General features: G+C 43.8%; 1 protein-coding gene across 3 annotated transcripts in view; it reads left to right on the forward strand.

Annotated features, from left to right (window-relative positions):
• Nucleotides 1-20,619, forward strand: part of LOC132889264 (echinoderm microtubule-associated protein-like 4) — a 220,732-nt gene that overhangs the window by 148,404 nt on the left and 51,709 nt on the right. For 2 of the 3 annotated variants that reach the window (XM_060925584.1, XM_060925583.1), the window contains exons 3-4: nucleotides 18,455-18,587; nucleotides 19,048-19,245. In XM_060925584.1, coding sequence (XP_060781567.1) covers nucleotides 18,455-18,587; nucleotides 19,048-19,245 — 331 coding nt within the window. Of the gene's footprint in view, nucleotides 1-2,284; nucleotides 2,290-18,452; nucleotides 18,588-19,047; nucleotides 19,246-20,619 lie in introns of those variants that run through there. The other variant, XM_060925585.1, reaches the window with a different exon arrangement.

Below are 20,619 nucleotides of genomic sequence, written 5' to 3' on the forward strand. Positions count from 1 at the left end.
ACTTTTAGTTGTCGCACAGGAGAATTAATTTCTCAAACTTCTGTCGAACTCCGCTCCAGTAGAATGAATAATAGGATTGTTTTCACCAAAATGGATTCCTGCCATGCTGTGTTTGAGTGAAAGATTTGTTCCAACTGTGTGCAAAACACTGCTTATAAAGTTTGGATTCTTGTTGATTTGTAGCTACGTGTTGCGCGTGCGCTTCTGTAAAGTTGGTACTCTGTATGATAAGACCATCCCTGTGTCTGAAATCGCTCCCTACTCACTATATAGTGGGGACCCCATTTTGTAGCACTCTCCAAAACCTTAGTGAGGATTATTTACACCCTACATAGTGTGCTCAAAGTATCCCACAATGCATCACAAAAAGTAGTGTACAACCAATGGCCACTACCCAAAGCGATATATCCCATCATGCACTGTGATCGCGCTGAAAGAAATCAAATTAAAAGTCTCAGATTTGATTTAATAAAAGGCAGCGGCAAAGAAGAAAGTATTCAGCCTTGATTTAAAAAAACTGAAAGATGCAAGTACTTTATATTGATTAATGTGGGAAATACTGTATGCTCAGTATAATATGGATTTATCACAAAAATACATGCGTTTATTTATTATTTTGAAAACCCACCAGCCGACTGATCTGGCATGTTTTAATTGTGCGACAGTAATGATGTAAATACCAGCGCGACGGACTAGTGTCCGAAAGCGTTTTTACATTTTACCAATGAGCTCACTATATAGTCCTCTATATAGTAATTCCCTATATAGGGAGTAGTGAACCAGTGAGCAATTTCGGACACGGGGCATAAATACGATCGAGTACTTCAATTCGTTTGTGCATAGTTTGAAATAAAAATGTGTACTTAAACACTTTTTTTTTTTTTTAGAAAAATTAACCGTTAAATGGTTTAATGACGTGACCTCATCCAACACCCCATTAACGACCAAATGGCTCTAGACATATCTGGTTAATTTGTGCATCGTTTGTGCACATTTCTTTTCTCCAAAAACAGTCTGAGTAGAGGTTTTTTTTTTTTTTCCCCACCTTCTCTTTTTACTAACATCAGATTTGCCCAGTGGACATACAGTAGTGTATTGTGTAAATGGTGCATTTTAAGGCCAGAGGTACGACAAAGGTTCAAAGCACCAGGGTACCACAAAGTGGGCATGAAAGTAATCAAAGCCTGCCTCCCATCCATCCTGCCTGTAATCACTGGCCTGTTTAACATCTTGAGTGGTTGCTTCCCAGGAGACTGGAAGCAAGCTGAGGTGGTGGCCCATCTGAAGGAAGGGTACCACGAGGTTGCTGGTAACAATCATCCTATAGCTTTGTTACCTGTACTGGCCAAGGTCTTGGGCCGTACTCCACGTAACCAGTTTGTCAGCTATTTGACATCTAATAATTGACTCTTGGTTCATCAAAGTGGAAATAAGAGACGTTACTCAACAGAAACTTTTGGGGGTTCTCTTCACTAGTCATTTGTATAAGGCCATCGATGAGAAAAAGGGAACTGCTGTTCTGCTGCTAGACCTTAGCAAGGCGTTTGATAGTAGTGACCGTCAGAAATTACTTGCGGACATTTTCCGAGATAGCCCAAGCATGGTTCCAAAGTTATTTGACAGGTAGGAGACAAAAAGTACATATATCTAAATAGTTCCCTCTCAAATCCCTTGGGTCTAAAGCAGGGTATTCCACAAGGGTCCGTTCTCGGTCCTTTGCTCTTCAACCTGTATATTAATGATCTACCATCAGTTTGCAAGACATGTAATATGGAGTCATACGTTGACGATATCCAGCTTTATGTCTCATTCTCCAACAGAGGGCTTAATGACCTCAAGCAAGATATACTGCGGGTGGCTGTTTGGTGTTGTGAGAACAGTTTGCTGATTTAATCCTGACAAGGCCAAGATCTGGTGTTTTTGGATCAAGCAAGATGCTCAGTCAGACGCCTATTCCGGCTATTACGTTCCTGGGGAAGGAGCTACTCGTCGTTCACGCAGTTAGAGACCTCAGCATTATGGTCGATAAGAACTTATCGTTTGATGAAAACATCAGGACTCTAGCTGCAGATCTAATAAGCAGACTAGTCATTTATAAGTAGGATTTGTCACCTTTTTGATCGACAGACACTCTTTACAATCATTTAACTCAAATTTTTACTAAGCCTTTCTACTGTTCTACTGTCTGGTCAGGTACCAGCAATTCAAATATTCACAAATTACAGTTGGTCCAGAATTTTGCTGCCCGGATTCTATCTGGGTAGAATAAATGTGATCACAGAACACCAACTCTTAAGGAGCTGAAGCTTTTGCCTGTGTGTGATTTTGTTAACCATAAGAGGTTGAGTTTTGCGTGCGGCAGAAGTCACCATGGATTATTATTATTTTTTTTTTATTTTTTATACACCCACTCTGGGGCGGCACGGTGGTGTAGTGGTTAGCGCTGTCGCCTCACAGCCAGAAGGTCCGGGTTTGAGCCCCGTGGCTGGCGAGGGCCTTTCTGTATGGAGTTTGCATGTTCTCCCCGTGTCCGCGTGGGTTTCCTCCGGGTGCTCCGGTTTCCCCCACAGTCCAAAGACATGCAGGTTAGGTTAACTGGTGACTCTAAATTGAGCGTAGGTGTGAATGTGAGTGTGAATGGGTATCTGTGTCAGCCCTGTGATGACCTGGCGACTTGTCCAGGGTGTACCCCACCTTTCGCCCGTAGTCAGCTGGGATAGGCTCCAGCTTGCCTGCGACCCTGTAGAAGGATAAAGCGGCTACAGATAATGAGATGAGAATGAGATGAGACACCCACTCTGGGGGGGGGAGAGATACTGGTTTACGTCTGTCTGTATCTCCGTCCGTCTGAAACACCCTTTTTCTCAGCAACCACTAATCATAGCCACTTGGTATGTGGTACTGAGCTTCAGCTTGGGGTTCTATACCATGTATATTTTCAGGTCTGTCGCGTGTCGACTTTCTGTTTACCAACTGAATGTATTGACGAAACGTATAGCATGGATTTACAAAATTTTCATAACACTTTTCTCAACAACTACAAATCACAACTGCTTGATATTTGGCACCGAGCTTCAGCTTGCGGTTCTACTGTACACTGTGTATACCATTTTCAGGTCTGTCGCACATCCAGTTCCTGTTTACCGGCCGAATGCATTTATAAAACACACAGGGTGGATTTTGATGGCATTTCAAGAAGTAAAATGCGATTTCAAAATGATAGTTTACCAGGATGCTATTTGAAATCCCTGGGGAGAGACACTGCTCTTTACTTGTTTCAGAGTTAATTACTTGTTGAAGTCAACATTCATAATAAGTGAATTATGATTCGATTGCTTGCATTCTGATATAAGCGAGAGCGGGGGGATACGCAAGTGAGCAGTAGCTCACAGTTAATCTTGTCAGCTGTCTTTTCTACTGTTGCTATGACTGTTATCTAGCATTATTTGTTAATTTTTATTGATTTACTTATTCAGTCAGAATGAGCCTCCCGACAGATGAACTGAAGCAGCTGCATAACCCGACTCTAAATATGAGTAACTTTTTTTTTTTTCCTTTGAAAAATCAACATAAATTTTTTTAACTTGAGTCACCAACTTTGAATCCAGCCAGGGGAGCTGAAAAGCACCCAGACCTTTTGTTGTATGCTGAAAAACAAAACCGAGAAGAAGAAAAGGAAAAACATTTTGTGCCAAAAAAAAAAAAATTACGCTTCTGGCACCGTCTTCGCCCATATCCGCTCTCCACCTCCTCCTTTCCCGTTCCCACTGTGTGCTGCCACCAGTAGCAACTATCAAGTGTGTGTGTGTGTGTGTGTGGGGTCTATAGATGCATGCTAACACATTTTTCATGCTTTAACAGTTCCCACCATCTATCACTGCTCTTCTAATTATAGTTTGGATGTCCACAAGAGATTGAAAAAGTGAGTAGGTGTGTGTATTTCCTAGCAGTTCTCTTCTCCTCTTCCCCGCAGGGGAACAAATGGCAACGACTTTTGATCTGTACTTTGTAGCTCCATAAAGCCTCAATCAGGAATCAGCTTGAAGCAGAACCTTTATAACACGATCCATGAAATGACCACAGAGCATTTGCTGAGCACGCTGTGATCACTATCGCACTCTTTCCAAATTCCAACCTTAAGTAACAGTCCAATTTGGTGAAAATGGAGGAATTGAGAATAATTTTTTAAAATAATTAATATTTCCCAACTTTAAGCAAAGAACAGCAACATAATCTTAGCAGACTAACTTCTCTATTGTCAGACTTGTTGTCCAGTGTGACCTCAGAAATCCCACGTGCGTGTCACTGTATCTCTGTTTTTGTGGAAAAACTGAAGCGAGAGTTAAGGACACATCATAAGTCGACACGTCTCTTTCAAGCTCCTGTGTTGTTGTTTTTTTTTTAATACAAATGTGCATTGTTCCACTCCTCATCTCTTTTCTATTGTGCATCACACTCACTGAGACGTTTGAGTCGAGTTCTGTTTCATGTCATGTTCTGTTCCCATCCTTTCCCACAAAATTCTCATTTCCTTGCCATATTTTCAGTTCATCACTTTGCTCAACATGGTGCCTTAAGCAGTACCGTCTCTACATCAGGAACCATATTTGTGATTTGAAATAAAAGATTTTGTGCGTGTCATTATACTTAAGTTCAGGTCACGTTTATTGGTATAGAAGTTTTAACACTAGACATTGGTCCGGGACGGCACAATGGTGTAGTGATTAGCACTGTCACCTCACAGCAAGAAGGTCCGGGTTCGAGCCCCGTGGCCGGCGAGGGCCTTTCTGTGTGGAGTTTGCATGTTCTCCCCGTGTCCGCGTGGGTTTCCTCCGGGTACTCCTGTTTCCCCTACAGTCCAAAGGCATGCAGGTTAGGTTAACTGGTGGCTCTAAATTGACCGTAGGTGTGATAGTGTGAATGGTTGTTTCTCTAATGGCCCTTTTCCACTACCCTTTTTCAGCTCGCTTCAGCTCACTTCAGCCCGACACGGCTCGCGTTTCGACTACCAAAGAGCAGCACGACTCTGCTCGCTTCAGCCCTGCTTAGCCCCTAAAACTCGCACGGTTTTGGAGTGGGGCTGAAGCGAGCCAAACCGAGCCGAGTGAGGCTGGGGGCGTGAGCAGACACTCCCCTGTGCACTGATTGGTGAGGAGGAGTGTCCTCACATGCCCACACACGCCCCGCGAGCACACTGGGATCTGTAAACACCGTAAACCCGGAAGAAGAAGAATTACGAATTACGAGAATTTCTGAAGCCTTATGCGCCTCGCCTCATCTATACGCTCTTGCCAGTATCTGTTGGCGTTGTCGGTGACTACAAGCCGCAGAACCAAGACCAGCAACACTAACGACTCCATGTCCTCCATGTTTATTGTTTACTATTCGGGTCGTGAGACTACCACTTAAAAGATCACTGATGTCACTGTTTGCGCTGCTTAACGACATCACGTGACGTCCACCCACTTTCGCTAACTCCACCCAAAGTGTCCACCCACTTCCAGCCAGCACGGTTCAGCGCGGTTGTAGTCGAAATGCAACTCCAACAGCCCCACTCAGCCCGACTCAGCATGGCACAGCTCAGCCCGACTCAGCCGCGTTTGTAGTGGAAAAGCGGCATATGTATCAGCCCTGCGATGACCTGGTGACTTGTCCAGGGTGTACCCTACCTCCTGCCCATAGTCAGCTGGGATAGGCTCCAGCTTGCCTGCGACCCTACACAGGATAAGCGGTTACAGATGATGGATGGACATTGGTCCAATCCCAACTAGAAGGGCATTCGGTAGAGTGCATACCTCCACTAAGCCACATATTCAGATTTGCATCAAATGAGCCAATGGCTCACTTTTCCTCAATTTCAGTAAAACAATGTTGGTGGAGGTAATTAACCCCCTCCCCCCCGGCCCTACCCCTAGTTTTTGGAGTGTCCTCGACTGGATGGTGGCCCTTCAATATCTTTAGCTAGTATAGATAGATGCTTTTATTTACTAAAACATTGCAGCCATTTGGCTGAATTACGTTTAAGTTAACAAATACATAAGAATGGGGGGGAATACACAAATATAAAAATTATTCATTTAAAATTTGACTAGAATTAAAATATTAAGATGTAAATGCGGGGCGGCACGGTGGTGTAGTGGTTAGCGCTGTCGCCTCACAGCAAGAAGGTCCTGGGTTCGAGCCCCGGGGCCGGCGAGGGCCTTTCTGTGCGGAGTTTGCATGTTCTCCCCGTGTCCGCGTGGGTTTCCTCCAGGTGCTCCGGTTTCCCCCACAGTCCAAAGACATGCAGGTTAGGTTAACTGGTGACTCTAAATTGACCGTAGGTGTGAATGTGAGTGTGAATGGTTGTCTGTGTCTATGTGTCAGCCCTGTGATGACCTGGCGACTTGTCCAGGGTGTACCCCGCCTTTCGCCCGTAGTCAGCTGGGATAGGCTCCAGCTTGCCTGCGACCCTGTAGAAGGATAAAGCGGCTAGAGATAATGAATGAAGATGTAAATGCAAAACTCATTCGAAAACTATTCTTAAAACGTTTAGTCTTGCAAGGGGGCAGGCAAACTTCCTGGAGTTCCTTAATGTGTTCGTGCAAATGTTCCTTGCAGGGAGGAGCTTGTAGAGCCTATGCTGCGGGTTAGAGGTAGTCTCACCAAACAGTTTGGATGCTATTGCCTCTCTTCTTTCAACAAGTGAGTAAAGACTAGATTGCCCAAGGGCTTCTCTGTAAGACAAACCAGGGTAGATGATTTTAAGAGCCCGTTTCTGCAGCCTTTCTAGGTCATCATTTAGGTACTCCCGTAAGGCACGGTGATAGACTTGGCAGGCATATTCGACGATTGGTCGTATACAGGTGACGTAAAACAGTAACTCACTTGGTGCAATGGAGGATCTCTCGAGTTGCCTCAAGAAATACCATCTAACAGAGGCCTTCTTAACTAACTCCTGTATGTGTACATTCCACTTTAAGTCACAGCTAATGCTCAGACCTAAAACTTTGACACTGTTCACTGTGTCTAAGGACTTACCATTAACTACTATCGGCTCGAGATCTGGCTTGTTCTTTGCAAAGCTAATCTTGAGTTCCTTGCATTTGGTTTCATTCAGCTGAAATCCTTCAGAGCTAGATTGACTGGAAATAGTGTCCACAACAGATTGAATGTTGCTCTCCTGGCCTTTCTCCACTACTTCTGAGATCGTGGTGTCCTCTACATATTTCCACATGTCAATCGGTGCATTGAGGTCGTTGATCATAATGAGAAACAACCAGGGACCTAGTTTGGTCCCCTGAGGGACGCCAGCAGACGCAGAATGCCATTCAGAAAAACAGTCTTGTGCTAATTTGACACGCTGCTTTTGGTCCATCAGGAAATCAACAATCCAGCTCTTGATCTGCATTGGAATATCATATGTCGAAAGTTTCCTAACCAGTATGTTATGGTCGATTAGCTTTACGGAAGTCGAACAAAACCACTCGGATCGTGGCTCCGTTTCCATCCGTGCTGGTGTACCAATTATGCAACATGCTAATGCGTGGTACACGAGTGAGGCACAGTTCCAAATTGGCGTTCATCGATCTTTTGCAACACCGTTGGTTTGACGTACCCTTCAACCATGTGGTGATCTGCGATTTTAGGATTGGAGTGAGCGAAATTGGGTGCAGATGCTTGTTAACGTCTTGTATAGGCCTCTCTTTTGGAACTGGAACAATGTCCACCTCTTTCCAAGTTGGAGGCATACAGCTCTCTCGATAGGAAGAATTGAGAATTTCTGCAACTGGGCCTGCAAAGAGATCAGCATTCTCTTTTAACAACCATCCTGGGATCCCGTCTGGCCCCTGGGCTTTGGCGGGGTTGAGCGCTGATAGCTTGCAAAGAAAAGTCAACTCCGATCCAGGTGGGATCTCATTTCTCACAGAGCTGTCGTCGTCTTGAAAGGGATTGTGGGTAAGTGGTACAAACCCCTCTGTAGGAGTTAAAAAGGCTGTGTTGATGTGGTTTGCCAGGTCGGTAGGCAGTAAATCGCGCAATCCCTCAAGGTGACTGACGAACTTCAGCACATTGTCTTTGGTTCCAGAGGAGTTCATGATGCCACCCAGTCACTTTATTTCTTTCCACCAATCTGACAGGGAACACTCCTTTTAGATGCTATACCTTTTCTCTTATAGTATTTGGATCGACATTTCTTGCATTCACGATTGATGTGGTCCTGCAGGTATCTAAATTCAGTATGATTGCTTTGGCTGAGAGTGCTTTGGTGTTTTTTTTATTTTTTTATTTATTTTTTTTAAATCATGTTCTTGGTGGCACGGTGGTGTAGTGGTTAGCGCTGTCGCCTCACAGCAAGAAGGCCCTGGGTTCGAGCCCCGGGGCCGGCGAGGGCCTTTCTGTGCGGAGTTTGCATGTTCTCCCCGTGTCCGCGTGGGTTTCCTCCGGGTGCTCCGGTTTCCCCCACAGTCCAAAGACATGCAGGTTAGGTTAACTCGTGACTCTAAATTGACCGTAGGTGTGAATGTGAGTGTGAATGGTTGTCTGTGTCTATGTGTCAGCCCTGTGATGACCTGGCGACTTGTCCAGGGTGTACCCTGCCTTTCGCCCGTAGTCAGCTGGGATAGGCTCCAGCTTGCCTGCGACCCTCTAGAAGGATAAAGCGGCTAGAGATAATGAGATGAATGAATGAGATCATGTTCTTGAGAGCAGGACTGATCCATGGTGGCTCTGTGGGGTACACTGTTTTGGTTTTCAGTGGAAGTAAAGAGTCGAGGCCAGTCTTGACGATCGTTTGGAGCATCGACAGCTGTCCTTCACAGGAGTCCACGGCGCTAATCCTAAACCTGCTCCAGATAGGTCCTCATTGCGTGAAGATTACTGATCCTCAAATCCCTAGAGATGATTGTTTTGTTGGGGATGTTTTAATTCTCTGCTTTGGCTTCACTTCAACAGAAACGTGGTCGGACAAACCAAAAGCTGGACGCTCGATAGGTGGTTTGTAGTAGTCCTTTAAGTTGGTGAGGACCTTATCAAGAATGTTCCGCCCACGGGTAGGGAAATGGACGATTTGCTTCAAGTTGAAGTTGGATTTTAACCTAACATCATTCATTTGATTCAAGTCACCAAGCACAAATAGCCCACAGTTCGGAAATCACGTCTCCAGATCAAACACTTCGTTAGATACTCCAGCATTTAAAAATGATCGGCCTTCGGCAGATGATAAACAAGTGCAGTGATGATGCATGTTACGCCTCATGGGAGTCTAGATGGACGCATTTTAACCCACAAAACTTCCAAAGCACCACTTTCGTCTTCGAGATCTTCAAGAACAGTGAGAGGGATGGATTCCTTGACATACATACACACTCCACCATGAGAAGCATCCTGCCTGTCTCATTGAATAATGCCGCTTTTCCACTACAAACGCGGCTGAGTCGGGCTGAGCTGTGCCGTGCTGAGTTGGGCTGAGTGGGGCTGTTGGCGTTGCATTTCGACTACAACCGCGCTGAACCGTGCTGGCTGGAAGTGGGTGGACACATTGGGTGGAGTTAGCGAAAGTGGGTGGACGTCACGTGATGTCGTTAAGCAGCGCAAACAGTGACATCAGTGATCTTTTAAGCGGTAGTCTCACGACCCGAATAGTAAACAATAAACATGGAGGACATGGAGTCGTTAGTGTTGCTGGTCTTGGTGCTGTGGCTTGTTGTCACCGACAACGCCAACAGATACTGGCAAGAGCGTATAGATGAGGCGAGGCGCATAAGGCTTCAGAAATTCTCGTAATTCTTCTTCCGGGTTTGCGGTGTTTACAGATCCCAGCGTGCTCGTGGGGCGTGTGTGGGCGTGTGAGGACACTCCTCCTCACCAATCAGCGCACGGGGAGTGTCTGCTCACGCCCCCAGCCTCACTCGGCTCGGTTTGGCTCGCTTCAGCCCCACTCCAAAACGGTGCGAGTTTTAGGGGCTAAGCAGGGCTGAAGCGAGCTGAGTCGTGCTGTTTTTTGGTAGTCGAAACGCGAGCCGTGTCGGGCTGAAGCGAGCTGAAGTGAGCTGAAAAAGGGTAGTGGAAAAGGGCCATTAGAGTGTAACCATCAATTACCACCACAGAATCCTGATTATGTTGTTGTAGCCAAGTCTCTGTTATGCAAACTAAGTTGAAATTTGCATTCTGAATAACATGGCTAACTTCATCCATTTTGGGGAAAAGTGACACAATGTTAGACAAAAAAACTGATGGAACAAAATGGAAAGTTTGTCCATCTACAATCTGTGGACCTGACTTCGTAGTAATGTTTATGCAGTTCTCAGGGTTGCTGGAACGCGATTTAGCCTGAGCATGCCTGACATTCCTCGGTTGAACACACAGGATATTATAGCAACGGCTCCTTTCCTTCGCTTGTACACGTCGACCAGCTCTTCTTCCTCTATATCGTGGCCACTTTCTTGTCCTAAGGGTGTTTTTTTTTTTTTTAATGTAATCTTGTATGGATTAAAGGCATTTTCTCGTGGGATACTGTATAAAAATTGAAAATTTCTACAGAGCTCTTGGAAGTGCAGCCATGCATGGCGCATACAATTGACTTCAGAGCTCAAAAAGTTCTGGAAATGATGGAACATCACTCATTATGTCATCAGTAGCACAAGTGATATAAGCATTCCTGTTCTGTATAGTGGGCTTTTAAAAAACCCCAAAAACAAACCATAATTTATTTTTATTGAACAAAGAAAATAAAGTACAGATTATTTGCAAGGATTTATACATTTATTTTCTTCTTTCCCTGCACCGTAAGCCACGTTGTGTATCACACTGCCTCAGTTCATAAAGCATTCTGGGAGTTTTCTTCAACCATTCTGTTTGGAGTCTGCGTCTGAAAATACGTTGCCAATTGGAGAACTAGATGACCACTACCACTCAATTCCCAAAAGAAATGAGACACTCTTCTATATGCTGGAGCATGTAAAACGGATGGGTAGGGCCAAGAGGTGGAACTGGGATCAAGCCGTTCTCCCAAAGCACCTTTACAAAAATCTGGATATGCACTTGGATCCCTAATGAGCAAGCCAGAGGTGACCGTGGCAAGGAGACAACACGGAAAAGACCTCTTGAATGGAACCAGATTCAAACACTAACTCATACCCTTCTGGGCGACACCAGGATAGTGAGGTATAACTCACTATAATTCATTACAGTAGAAGAGATATAAATATAACTCTGAGAAATATAGTGCAGTCTGGATGCGGACACCTGAAGAGTGTTTCAGCTGACTGAACCTCATAGTTGAAAAAGCTGTGTAACGGAGCATACTGTACTTCAGCGACCTTGAGGTTTCTAAACATGACCCAGCTCAGGTTCAGTAGCAGAGGTTGAGGCTTGTTACGGCCAATCGCATGCTTTTATTTAGCTTATTTATTCACATTGTTTAGCTACAGGTGCGTTTTGGTCCGAGAAGGGATGCTTTTCAGACATTCATGGATTAATTTTATTTATCCTCTCCGATCTCAAGCCTGATTAGCGGAATGATGACGTGCATGGTTTTAAAAAGAGGTCCATGGATCTCCTCCTCTCATTTCTTCCAGCTCATCCTACTTACATGTGTGAGGTCGCTGGCTGCAATGCAGACCCTATTGATCCACATGTCATATTAACTGGAGCATAGTTTTACACTGGATGCCCTTCCTGCCACAACCCTTCCATTTCTGGGCTTGGGGAAGCAACCATTCTCTCACACACACACACACACACACACACACACATAGACAGACAGTCAGTCAGATAAATTTAGAGTGGCCAGTTATCCTAACTGCACGTCTTTGGACTGTGGGGAAAACCGGAGCACCTGGAGGAAACCCATGCAGACACGGGGGGACATGCAAACTCCATACACACATACATGTCAACCTTTGGTCAATCAAACCTGTATAACCAACCTCCAAAATCCGTATTTCCCTTATAAAATCCGTATAAGATGCAAATTAAAATAATTTACCTAAAATTTGAATGATGAATTAACAATGATATATCCCAGTTACTTTTTATTCAATATTAATAACAATAAACCTTCAGAATGAATACAAAGCTCCAATGTTTGACAAAAACAGTGTTATCAGCGTAGTTACGAAGAAAATACTTCGTCGTTTGGAGACAGGTTTCACCGAGCGGCTATTATGCGCGAGACTTCATATTAGCCACAAAGTCAGAAAAATCTGCTCGTAAAATTACGTTATAATGACCAAATACAATGAAAGTATTTTTCCAGTCTCACCTGTGAAAGGTAATCCCATGTGATCTCGTTTGGACGGTAAACCTGTTGGTACAGTTAAACGCAGCACATGAATGAGGCATCTTTATTCTCGGCTACTGTCTAGACGCTATACCAGAGACGGCTGAAGAATCTCCACTTTGCCACATCCAATATGGTGGCGAGGATGACGTATGATTCTACGCAGAAGGCGGCGTCTATGTTTATATGTCTATGACTTCACGGTTGGCGGGATTCTCGCAATGCAGTGTGCGCATGATCAAAAGTGGAACGAAGTCTCGCTACCACAAGATAACGCGCGATTTCATAAGACTCTTTACTGGCTGTCTGTGGTGTACAGTACGTTTGTAAATGTTATGCGCTCTTTTATCATCGTGGGAATTGATTATAGCTCTAAATAAATATTGAAGTTTTTTTTTAAGAATCCGTATAACTTTATTTATACGCCCGTATACGACGTTTATTGAATCAAATCCGTATAAAATACGGACATTCCGTATAGGTTGACGTGTATGTACACACAAGGGTCCTTGCTGGCTACTGGGCTCAAACCCAGAACCTTCTTGCTGTGAGGCGACCGTGCTAACCACTACACCACCGTGCCCCCAAAAAACAGGTCCATGGATGCAAACGGAATATGTGTACACGTGTGTTTTTGTTCTGTGTTCAAAGTGGACATCTGGTCTCCTCTATTAGATGTGGAAACGGAAAGCTTCGCTATGAAATAAAACAGGAGCACTTTAAAAAAATAATAATATTTAAGCATTAAAAGTTTTTTTTTTTTTTTTTTTTCTTTTTAAGCCGAATACTGCTGATGTTTAAAGCACAATATTGACTTCACTCGATCAGCTGTAAGGCTGTGAAATGGTGTTTCATTGTGTTCTTAGTGTGAGATGGATAACCTCTGACTGTGATTAGTACTCTGTTACAGTTTGTTTATCCGTGCTGTCTGGAGAGCTGCTAATGGTTACACCTGGGTGTTTTTTATTTTTTTTGTACCCGCCCCCAGACCGTTAGCCCCCCCGCCTGTGCCTTGATAGTGTCTCATGATCTTGTCAGGATTTGACTGTGATCGAGAATGTATTGGCAGAGAAAAAGAAGGAGGAAGTCGGTCATATGCTGTGGATGGAAGGCAGAGATTTCCTTCATTACATTCGGTCACATGGGACCTCCTGAGACTGTACAGACGCGCGCGCACACACGCACACTGCAGTCTGAAGAGAGCAGCCACATGTTGCATCTGTTTTTGTTGTGAGCTGATGGACTGAGGAACTGGGCCATGGCACCAGATCACCTCTCCTCTGGCACATGCAAACCCAAACACACAGACGCATCCGCTCAGGAAAGTGTAATCAATCAAATCTACCCAGCAAAGATTACAGGGAACAGTCGTACAATAATTACAAACGTATCTCTGCTATGACGAAAAAAGATGCGCGAGAATTCGCTGAGTGCAATTAACTCGGACCTTTACAAGAACGCGTCACGTCAAGTGAGGTTTTAAATAGCCTGGCTGACGCAAACTGCTGCACCGGGCTTAGAGCTTCCCCTAAGAATGGCATACTAAGGTTAGATTTGCTCATTAAGTTATTAAGTTCTAGCACCGCTCGTAGTTTCACCAGGACAATCCCCAAGATCCACAGATTTGCCCCGACATGTGTTCAGGTGACCTGAATCCTCATCCCGTAACCAGCTTTTCTGTTCTTACAGATTTAGTGCCAGAGTAATAAACGTATCGTGTAAAATTTAAGATGGCTGAAGCGGAGTTGGATAATATTGCCAAGTTCATGAGAAGCCATGAGATTCCATTGCATAAATTTTACTACATGTTCTGCCAGTCAAGTCTTGTTTTTCAGAAAACTTTCCTGTACACTTGTTAAATCCATGCCCCGTTTTAGGCATGGTTCAGGACGCATTTCCTCTCTAGGGTGGTTAAGATTTTAGATTTGCGCGTCCTCAGATTCTGTAAGAGTAGTCCGTGTGCTCTGGCTGCCGTTTTTCGCCTCATGTGATGCTGCTTTTGTGTGTCCTGTCCTGTTTTTCTTTAAGGAGTGGCGGCTCTCGAGCTCAGCTTGCCTGGCCTAACCCCTTCTTAATGATCCAATTAGCTTGTCTGCATCCTGTCCTTAATAAGCTGTCTTTTATCCTGCGCGTTCTACCTCCCCTCCCTCCCCTCTGTCCTCCTTAACTCGACTTGCAAATCATCTTACATCACCGTCCTCCTTTTCATTGTCCTCTACTCGCTACTGCCGTTTCGCCAGAACTCATCAGATGACTTCGGTTAAACATGATGAGAAATGTGCCAGTGTTTGAGTAGAAATATTCATCCAGTAGAACAGTGATTACAGATATGTCTAGCAGCTCAAATGTTGCTCATACTGTACCAGTCAAAAGTTTGTACACCCCTACTCATTCATAGGTTTTTCTGTATTTGGACTATTTTCTACATTGTAGGACAGAACTGAAGACATCAGAACTATGAAATAACGTGGAGCATTTTAAGTTATTCCATGGAATCGAGTCGTAGATGAGGCGCATAGCACCATAGGTCGCGTTAACCGACAATTGTCCGTCATTGACGGATTTTTTTTTTTAGCTATGACGGAAAAATCTGAAGGCCGTCGGTCATTTTGACGGATGTTTACCGTTACCATTACCAATAATAGCCTAATAATAACAATAATGAAACACACAATTGAAATGATTGACAAGTTGTGGCAGAGTTTTCTTACATACAGTATACATAGTCTTCACTGCCGTCACTTTCAATCTGAGCCGACGTTGCGGCAGTCTTGATGTTCGGTGCATAGGCTACTCATGTATACACTGTAGCCACTGCGCAAGGCTGTTCCCCCCATCGCGCTCCTGACCGCGCTAGGACTTTTCTAACCACTAGCACAGTGAGATGGATTAATGTTTCCCTTCTCTGCAGAAGACACGTCATTTTTGCTATTAAAAAAAGAGATGCATTGGGTTGTTTGTGTCGTTTCCCTGCCTGTACGTCTTAATGCAATAGCGCTCATTTAGGCTAGTTGTTTTCTTGTTTTTAAAATGAAACAAATGCCGATTTATTGTATTCTTCCCCAGCAAGCTTAGGAAGCTTAGGAACATCACTGCTCGAATATCTGCTAAACTATCATTTTAATGAGAGCACGGGTAGATAAACTAACATTTAAACATAACTTCGTTTTATTTAAGACCTTCCGTGTCAGCCCACTACGGGTCACCGCGGGGTGCAGCTGCACCACTGGTGCAGAAAGACCGCATGCTGGAGGATTTCCTCCCTATGAAGAGAGTACTAGCAGGGTCGGGAAATCCAACTTTCAGAGGCTCTTGCCGGCTTCTGATCACTTCCCTGGGAGAAATGTTTCCCGACTTCAGAACTTTGGCTGAAGTGGCGCTGGTTATTCCAGTCTCCAGTGTCGCAGCAGAGCGCGGGTTCAGCCTTCAGAATAAAATTAAAACGTCAATGAGAAGTCGTCTGTCCGAGGCAGAGACGCAAAATTGAATAACAATTGCCTCGGCAGCAGTCTCCGTTGACGACTTTGATTATGCACAAGCGAGCTCCCAATTTAAATCTATGCGGGCCAGAAGGAAGGTTTGAGCTCACGCAAACAGGTCAAATTAGATTGTCACTTAAATCGTTGTAGTGGACTGTTCATATTTTAACTGCAATTGTCTTGCTATGTTGTAAAATAACATTGTTCATATGCCCGTTAAGGCACAACAGCCGCAATGTTTTTAGCGGAGGGAAAACGGGTTCACGAGTGACCGAACGTCAGAATCTCTGTTCATCTTTTTGCATCGTAAATACATAAATAAATGATTAAATAATACAAGCTTGTTCTGTGAATTAATTTTTAAATGAAAATGAGTCCATGAAAACACAAGTTATTAAATATGTAGCATTTATAGCCTATATACATTGTCATTTAAAAGTTAAAATAAAATGACCGATAATAATGGACAATGACGGAATTTTTACGACCCTGTCCGTCAAAATGACGGACAATGAAAAAGTCTAACGCAACCACTGCATAGCACCGAGTTGGGCGGCGCGGTGGTGTAGTGGTTAGCACTGTCGCCTCACAGCAAGAAGGTTCTGGGTTCGAGCCCAGCGGCGAACGAGAGCCTTTCTGTGTGGAGTTTGCATGTTCTCCCCGTGTCAGCATGGGTTTCCTCCGGGTGCTCCTGTTTCCCTCACAGTCCAAAGACATGCAGTTAGGTTAACATGGGGTGGCCTTGAGCAAGGTACCTGACCCCTGACTGCTCCCCAGGTGCTGTAGTGCGGCTGCCCGCTGCTCTGGGTGTGCGCGCGTGTGTTCACTGCTTCAGATGGGTTAAATGCAGAGGATGAATCTCACGGTGCTTGAAGTGTGCATGTGACAAAGGTTTCTTCTTCTTCATAAGCCATGTATGATATGAGTGAGTGGAATAGTGGTTTTATTCTATCCACATTCACTGGATTTTGATAAACAGAGCATTTTTATTTTTTGCAAATTCGATCAATAAAAACTGTATACAAAACGTCCGACAAAATAATTTCTGCTTAGAATGTAAACTGGCGAAATGACTGTAGCAGTTTGTGAAAAATGCTATCATAATTCTTGAAAAATAGAAAAAAAGATACATATATGTTTACCAGCTGGGAGGTCCGTATGGTGAAATACTGTGACCGAGGTCTTGAAAGTACTGACCGAGGCCCTCTGGGCTGAGGTCAGTATTCAAGGCCGAGGTCACGGTATTTCACCATACGGACCGACCTTAAGCTGGTAAATAATATATATATTTTTTTTCTTTACCAAAATCTAACAGAAAACGAGAGTGCCCGAAAGGGAAAGCCGAGGTGAGCTGCCATTTTGAATCCTCATTCACGGCTGTAATGCAAATTGCTTCCTCCTTGGTATACAAGTGCACTTCCATGACAGGAAAAAAAAAAACTACATTTTGCCGCCTATGTAGTCCCCTATTTATATAAAATTGAGTCATTCAGGATTCAGCCATGTTTTTGCTCGGCGTTAGCAACAGTTAGAGGTTTTTAGCTTTCTCCTGAAATGTTTTATTTCTTCTTTCTCAGGGTAGTAAAACTCGCTTTCGCTGTGAAGCCTGTCATTATCGCTATCCGTGCTGTAAAATTAATGCTATTATGCTGAGAAATGCTGGCAAAAATTTAAGATTTTTGATAATCTTTTATAAATAAATCTTATAAAAAAGATAAATGTTGACAAAAATCGCTACTATGTTTGTTGTTGTGAACGAGTGAGTCGCCAGAGGTCCGTAACCGAGGTCCGTATCGTAGGATACGGACCTGCTTGCCAGCCAGTCAGAGCGCAGATTTGATGGAAACCGGACTGCGAAAAAATAAATGTTCTTATCAAATACTTTGGTATTTTTTGGGGGGCTGCTGCTGCTGCTTCTTTAAGGTGTTTTGGCGGTTGGCAAACCAACGTAAAGGTGCATTCCGGCCACCAACTGGGCTGGAGTGTGGAACAGGGAGATATTTGGGGGGAATGGGACTATTCTTTTAGCCATGTCTGTTTCTTTTAAATACTTGATGATGATTTTTAAGGTTTTGTTTTTGAGCAGAGCTTTTATTTCGTCCTCAGTTGGTTCAGCAACACGCTCCACCATTTTGTTTTTCTCTACTCGAGCTAATGCCTATGAGCTCTGAGCTAATAGCCTAGTAGTAGAGTAGCCAATCGGAGCGTGCGATTGCTCGTATCCAGTGAACGTGGATAGAATAAAATTGCATATATGTGGTAGGTAAAAAAAAAAAAAAAGTCAAATGTTTTATATTGTAGATTCTCCAAAGTAGCCACCATTCACCGTGATGACGCTTTGCACACTATTGGCATTATCTTAACCAGCTTCATGAGGTAGTCACCTGGAATGCTTTTCAATTAACAACTGTACTTATTCAAAAGTTAATTAGTGCAATTTCTTGCCTTCTTAATGTGTTTTGAGACCAAATAGTAAATAATAAATACAGTAATTAGCCCTATTCCACAACTGTAGTAATCCACGCGTCAAGAACCGCTCAACTAAATAAAGAGAAACGACATCCATCATTACTTTAAGACATGAAGTGACTATTAATTAATAAAATAAAGAAAAGATATTTAATTAGTGTGTTTCCAAACTTTTTGACTGGTACTGTAGATGTGTACTATCCACGCTGTATCAAAGTGACCTGTCTCTGGATGTGTTGTGCAGGTCAGACACCGCTGCGTGAGGCTTTCTCCATGTCCTGTATCGCTAACGGTGGCTCCAGCAGCCGCAAGTCTCACAGAGACAGCTCCAACGTTTCCGTAGCCAGGAAAGAGACACTGTCCTCTGCAGCCAAAAGGTATACTTCCAAAATGTACAAAAGCACACAGCGCTTTAATCACAGTGTTGAACTCGTACCATGTCATGCCCCCCCCCCCATAAATACCACTTCTAATCCGTTGTTTATATCAGATCTCTGACTTCATAATAATCTATTTGTTCCACAGCATTTAATATTTTGGTTACATGATTTGTAAATATTTGCCATCCATACACTTGCAGCAAACCTGCCAGCTATGGTCAGCTTGGACCTTTGACCTGGAAGTTCTGCTCTCGGAGCTTCCTCATTTTTGTCGAAGCTGCAATTTACACAGGAATTGTTGATGTATGCTAAAGATGAAGGAAGTAATCGAGTGTATTTGTTTTACTTTCTCCTTCCACCAATTTATTTTAAGTGTTTGTGACCATTTAACTTCTAATGCCATCCCTTTATTCTTTTATTCCTGACCTCCTTTGTACCTGGTTGGCCTGTTTTGCAGCGGTGTGGAGAAGAGAAAAGACAAGCCTCCACTAGAGGAGATCAAGGAGAAGGAAGAGCCACCACAAGCTAACGATAAACCCCCTTCAACACCCAGCACACCACAGGCACCATCCCCTTCCAGCCAACCCCCTTCCCCTCATCCCCTCCATCCCCAGAGGGCCACCCATGAGAGCAAGGGGTACTCCCCAGCCAAAAGGTTCCTCCCAGCGTCTATTGCAGCAATTCTCCAGTGTACTGCAACGCTCTGGCAGCATTCTCTCTCTGTGCACTTTACTTCTGGCTAAGGGACAGGATAGACATGCTTCCCAAATCAATCTGTTGCTTTGGAACAATGGAGTCCTTTTGCTTGTAGTCCAGATTTACACAAAAGCCTTAAACAAAGATACATGATGTCATAATCTATTAGGGATTAACATTAATGCTCAGGCTTTTGCTAGTTTCATTAGTTTACTAATGAAGATATGAAACGTAAAATAACGGATCAACTGGAATTTAAGGATGGTGGATGGGGGGAAAATATTCACGTCAATGATGACACAAGCTACACTTGGGGAAGAAGAAGCTATGTCGTCTTTTTTTTGTTTTTCCCTTCCCCTCCTTCTTCCCTTACTCATTCTGATCTTTGCAGCTGTCCAATCCTTACAAAATATGACGAGCATGTAATTGGGTTTATTCTATCCACATTCACTGGATATCTGCAATCGTGTGCTCTGATTGGCTACTCTAGTATTAGGCATCAGCTCATATCAGTGTTGTAGTTGTCACTCAACCTCGAGTCCGAGTCTAGTCTCGAATCTCCAGTGTTCAAGTCATTAAAGAAAATTCCAAGTTGAGTCCACTATTGATCCGAGTCGAGTCTGAGAACAAGACTCCAACCGCGCCATTTGACGGTGGCTGATGCTGCCTTTATGTGAAACTGTCTCTGCTGCTGTGTTGGATTAACGTTACTGCCTGACTGCCCTATTTTAGTTAACAGGCTACAGATAAAAAGCTTGTTCATCGCTCAGCAAGCCCCACCCACTATCAACAGGGCAAATAACATGAGAGAGGGTTAACGCCAGCTAGTTCATCGCTCAGCAAGCAAGCCCTGCTATCATCAGGGCAAAGAACATAGCGTGTCACTCACTTCTCTGGGTGGAGTCTTGCCAAATGACGATTGAAGTTCGAGGTTGTCCCCGTCATCTCCTCGATAGTTCTTCTACATATGGAACACACAGCAGTGCCTTTTTTTTTTCCACTGCATGAGAAGTCTGTATAAGCAAAGCGGACAATCCTAGGAGCATTCTCTCCAGGCATTTTAGCGCCATTAATGTTAGCTTGTTCCTGAACATGATGTATGAACAGGTGAATGTGCATTCTCTTCCACAAAATTAGTCTCAAAATTAATGTAGATATAAATATCTTATGCTAAATTATGGCATGTTACGAAAAATAAAGAAAAAATCTGAGTCCTTGTCTCCAATTTACAAGTCCAAATGCAGTTGATGCACAAGTCCGAGTCGTCCAAGTCAAGTCACGAGTCCTTAAAATTAGGGCACTACAAGCCTGGCTCATATACCGTGAGTAGAGA

Source organism: Neoarius graeffei, chromosome 7 (assembly GCF_027579695.1).
Source record: "Neoarius graeffei isolate fNeoGra1 chromosome 7, fNeoGra1.pri, whole genome shotgun sequence".
Lineage (NCBI taxonomy): Eukaryota > Metazoa > Chordata > Actinopteri > Siluriformes > Ariidae > Neoarius > Neoarius graeffei.